General features: G+C 36.2%; 1 protein-coding gene across 1 annotated transcript; it reads right to left on the reverse strand.

Moving 5' to 3' along the window:
- Positions 1-1,594: 1,594 nt before the first annotated feature.
- On the reverse strand, positions 1,595-2,894 carry LOC126633578 (ethylene-responsive transcription factor TINY-like). Its single transcript, XM_050304243.1, has one exon. The coding sequence runs from the start codon at positions 2,658-2,660 to the stop codon at positions 1,902-1,904; it is 759 nt and encodes a 252-aa protein (XP_050160200.1). The 5' UTR covers positions 2,661-2,894; the 3' UTR covers positions 1,595-1,901.
- Positions 2,895-5,442: the final 2,548 nt, after the last annotated feature.

Raw genomic sequence — 5,442 nt, forward strand, 5'->3', positions numbered from 1 at the left:
CTTTTGGTTCACTAGCATGGACTCCTTTGGTTACCCTCTGGCCCGGGAGAGTCCCTATGGTAAGTGTACATGTGTCATTTGTCTTCCCATGTTACAAACCATGGAGTGGGACCAAAATGGCTGAAAATCGAAAGCGTGGCACTTTAGAAATAGAGGAGGTAATAATGCCATCCAACCATGCAATCTATCACTTATTGATTCATTAAATATCTAGCTCGGTTGTTTTGTGGCCAAATAGTTGAGCTAACTTTCAGTAACACAATTATTTGCTGATGGAAATCGAAAGAGAGCAGTGGTTTTATCAGCGGGAGAATATAGTCTACATTGTGACGTATAACAAAATAATATACAACTTATATACGAAAGATTGTATCTTAAATATTCCCAAGATCCGAGATTTTTATAATAAAATCTCGCACTTCATAATAGGTGATAGTGTTTGAAACATCTTGGATGTTAACTGTCAGTTAGTAAACACTGAGATCCTTAGTCGTTAACTGCATATCCAGCGATTCACTGTTCCAGACTTCTAGTGCATATCATACAACGGAGATTAGTAGAATTTTGCAGATTCATAATCAAAGATGGTTTTGTCTTCTGCAGTAAAGGAGAAAGAGAGAAAATATCATGGAATATGGCTTTTCTGGCAAAGCTCATTTTCCGCACCACGAAAACAGATGAGAGGTCGCAAAATCAATGGACTGATAGAGCTAAACTGTCATGAATTGCAAAAGGAACGGATGCAGATAAGTTTAAAAGGAGAAAGCAGCAAAACAAGCTGAAAGCAGACCAATTTGCTTTTACTCCATTTATGGTAAAAAATAATTAACTGTCACTGTCACTGTCCCATTCACAGCTCATCATGTTTCACCATCTAGCATGCATCAGCCAAAAAATCTGTCTTTCAGGAACTGGAGTCTCTAAAAAAATTAAAGAGAGGACTCTTCCTTTTATTGTAGTGTCACTGTTGTTGTTCTTATTATTGTATTATTCATTTGGATGAATAAATCAAGAGGAGGACCCTTAATTAGTGGGTTCAATTAGTAGTTAGAGTTACGTCACCAATCCCATTCTCTCTCTTCTGGACTTATTCTTGCATGGTGTTGTTTAATTTAAGGACCCAACTAAAGAATTCTCGCATACAGCCGGAGATATATTATGTTTTTCATATAACACTCCAATAAAGAGGAGATTTTGCATTCAGTCGAAGATAATTCATGGTTTTCATACAACACTCCAATTATAGGGTATCGTGATAGGTGTTGTAGAAACGTATTGAATAATCCAGCAGCTTATAGCATTTGAGTCACAGAGTCTCATAATGAGTGAATGGATGTATCATTCTAGCCTATAACACTACAGTCATAGGGTCTCGTGACGAGTGTTAAGGAAAGAGACAGAGATATATTTGCGATTACAGGACAAATTCTATCAACACCGGATCAAAATGTGTAAGAAACTAGTGGAATTTCACTATTAATAGATCTGAAATTCAATGAATTTGCAAATTAGGACAAGAATTCCAAGAAATGAGTACGGAATGAAAGTACTTTTGGGTACAATTAGTTTGATGTTAAAATTTGATCAGAAGAAGGAAGAGAAAGACACAGGCTTTATTCTATTTGCATCAAAGTCGCCAACCAAAGGGAAAGATAATGTCTCATGGCATTTGCTTTCCATCCTAAAAACAGAAGAGTACTAAACTGTACAATTACACAAAAACAGAGGACAAAGTAAAAAGTAGAAGAGAGATTATCAGAATTTAAGCCCTTCACATTTAAAAGCCATAAGAGCCAAAAAAAAACTGAAAAGCCAAAAAAGTAAAGAGAGAGAGAGAGAGATTTAAGATGATTTACACAAAACTCTTACTTAATTAACGTCTAATTAGCAGTTGGAAACTGCTAATTATTATAGTCCCATAACAAACCCTCAAACCCAACTGAACTCGCCGCCCCTAACTCACCGCATTCGAACTCCTCAACGCGCTGCAGCCACGGCGGCGGATAAACCCATTGGTCCTCCGACTCCACAAACACGAACTCGCTTCTCAACTCGGTCGACTCGTAACTCAGACTCGGCAACTCGACGATCTCGCTCAGCTCATCCGACTCGGTCGACAGGTTGTCTATAGCCGAGACGAGCGAGGACAGCGACGAGGAGGAGGAAGAGGAGAGTATGGAGGGCGACATTGACCGGATGGAGTCGAACTGATGCATTTGGGCTGCTTTGGTGGCGGCGGCCTGGACGTCGCGGGGGGCGAGAGAAACTGGGCGAGGCAAAGAGTTGGAGAGCTCCGGGAAGTTGAGAATCGCCGAGTTGCCCTTGATGCTCAAGGCGGCGACGTCGTGGGCCCGGGCGGCCATTTCAGGAGTCGGGAAGGTGCCGAGCCAAATGCGCGATTTCTTGCGGGGCTCGCGGATTTCGGATACCCATTTGCCCCAGTTCCTCATTCGGACCCCCCGATAAACCGGGTGCTTGCTGGAGTCTCTGACCCGTTTGGCATTGTTTTTGGTGGGTAAGTCGGTTTCTTGGTGAATTGGCGAGCTGGGTTTTTGTGGGTTTTGGTTTTGGAGTGAGGAAGGCGAGGAAGGTGGCGATGCGGAAGTGGATGAGTTGGAGTTGCTCTCAGTTTCTGAACTTTGGGGTTGATCAGCGCTCATTGCTAACGGTACCTTGTACGCGTTTGTGGAATGTCTCAATGAAAAGACTCTGTATTTTGTGGTGAAAGAGAGTAGCACTCGTTTTCTTTAGCAGGGGAATGGAAATGGAAATCGGAGCATGCAAAGTTATGGAGGACAGGTTTTAATTATTTTTCTTTTTTTTTTTGTATTTGATATCTTTTCCGAATGAGTCTCCAACACTTATAGAGAATGAAAGTGAGAGAGAGAGAAAAAGAAAGTGACAAACAAGAAATAAGGGGGGAGAGAGAGGGGGGAGAGAGAGAGAGAGAGAGACTAGCAGCACCACGCAAGCCATTTATTCCTATTTTTTCACCCATGTTTCACTGTTCATTTATGCCTTTTTTTCCTTCCTCTTTGTCGACCTCCTTACCAAGTTAATCCTCATGGATTAGGGTTTTGTTTTTTTTAATACAAGTGATATTCTTACTCTAAACTACCCTAAGAGGAGGAGGAATGGTATGAGCCAGGGACGCATTGGATTTTAAGAGAAAATCCATAACCACATGGGCAATTAATACCACTTATGTAATTAATCATGATAGATTAGAGTTTAGTTTATCCTGATAGATTGTAGTTATGAAACTCTAAAGCTAGTATGCGCTACTAATTTCAACATTCTAGCAACATAACATATCATATTTAGAAATTTTTCTCTAAATGTATTTGTATAAAAATTCAAATTCTTGCAATTACTTTCTTGATCAAATTGAAATTTTAATTACTATTTAGTTGGGGGTTGTTGGAGAGCTTGCATTATCTTCTTCCTCCTTTTCGACCTCTTTAATTACCTGGTAATCCATGTAGTTATAGATATAAGATTACGTTCTCTAATCAGATTTCCAAAAATGTCACTAAACTCTATCATAAGGATGCACTACTAATTTCAACAATCTAACAATGTAACATGTTATGTCTTCGAAACAAATTTCTGAATGTGTGTACATAAAGCGACATTCTTGTGATTTCTTTTGTTGAGCAAATTGTTATTTTAATTAGTGTTTGGTAGAGAGGAAAATTCATCAGCTAAAGGAGAGAAAAAAACAGAGAAAAAAAAGAAGAGGAGATAAGGATGGTTTTGATGAATTAGTACGTGTGGTATAATCAAGAGGGGTTTGTGTGAGGTGGCAATCAGTAAGGGTTTAAGCGTCGTCATCGTATGGTCCATGACTCCATACTGTTGCATGATGTACAAATATTTAATTATCATCTTGCATCACATTGTAAGACAAGTAAGCAATAAATACATATACATACAAAAAAAAAATACAAAAAAAAAAAAAAAACAAACGAGAGTGACTTTACTGTGGAGTGAGAAGATTGTAAAAATCATGGTGAGTATCAATAACTTTGTCAATTACATCACTTGATTCGAGTGATCTTGAAGCTCTAATATGATTAGAATAACAAAGAGTTGATTGACTAATTACATATGTCCTACATATTTGGTAAGACTTATTATGGTGGGTTTAAAATATATAATGTGATTATGAGTATCTCTCATGTAACAATAGGCTTGATTGAGAGATATTAGCAACTGTATAAGGATTGTTCCTGCTCTTACAATAAACATCTATTATGTACTAAACCTGTTTATAGATAGTAAAAGACATTTTTATGCATAGCCAATTCATTGTTAGCTGCAAGAGCCATGTCTTCCTCTTTACATATAAGTTAATTGTAATCGGTTTGTTGAATTATTGGTTTATTGAATCCATGATCCTAATGTCACGTTGGTGTGATTTCAGAATATAGCTTACAAAGATATATACTACCAGTCTACCACTATAACATCTATAACATAAGGAGAACGACTTTTATAACACAAATTACACAATTATTGACGTTTCGTGCTAATAATAATATATGTCATGTTGAAAGAAATTTATACATAATATATTATGGACGAAAAATATTTGATGATATATTTGTGGCATATAAGTTGGTATCCTCTAATAGAGAATATGGGATCTAGAGCCTCCTCTCGGTTTAGTTAATCAATTGGGTATGAATCATTAGTTCAAAACAATTTGAGTAGTTAAATAATAGTGAGTGCAAAGTTCCATCCATTTTGTACCTTCCTTTTCCACTTTGTGATTTCATCATACAAGTGGGTCTAGGACATTTTTTTGAATATTGTTCATATATACAATCAACAAACGAATTTTTTTTAGTCATATAATTATTTTAAGATAAATAAATTAACTCAGTACGTATTTTGATTCAATAATGAATTATTATATTGTTAATCAAACGGAAAACAAAATTTTTAATTTTATTAAGTTTGGCTTTTTATATTAGTATCCCACAAAATGTTGAATGAAACCCACATTAAAATTTAATATTAAATAACTTATTTATCCTACTATGCAATGACAATTTTGACCTTATTAGATTAAAAAAATAAAATATATACACCCCAAATCATTTTTAACGTATTATTTATCTTCTTCAACCATCAAAACTCATCTGACACTCTATTGTTGAACAAAATCCTAACCAATGAAACTACAAACATGTTGATTGAGAAAAATTATTTTTGACGAATGAAACACGAAATCAATGTTTCGGAAGCTTCACATCAGGTAAGACTTCATATTATTTTTTGTTTTAGTGATTTTGATGATATCGATAATAATTTAATCTTGCTTTTGATGCGTTATACAAGCTTCTATGTTCGTATTCATCTTTTAGGGATCACATGGACTACATGAAGAATTAAACAACTAAAATTACCACCAAATATTAAAAACAAACGACATGG

This window comes from Malus sylvestris, chromosome 8 (genome assembly GCF_916048215.2).
Source record: "Malus sylvestris chromosome 8, drMalSylv7.2, whole genome shotgun sequence".
NCBI lineage: Eukaryota > Viridiplantae > Streptophyta > Magnoliopsida > Rosales > Rosaceae > Malus > Malus sylvestris.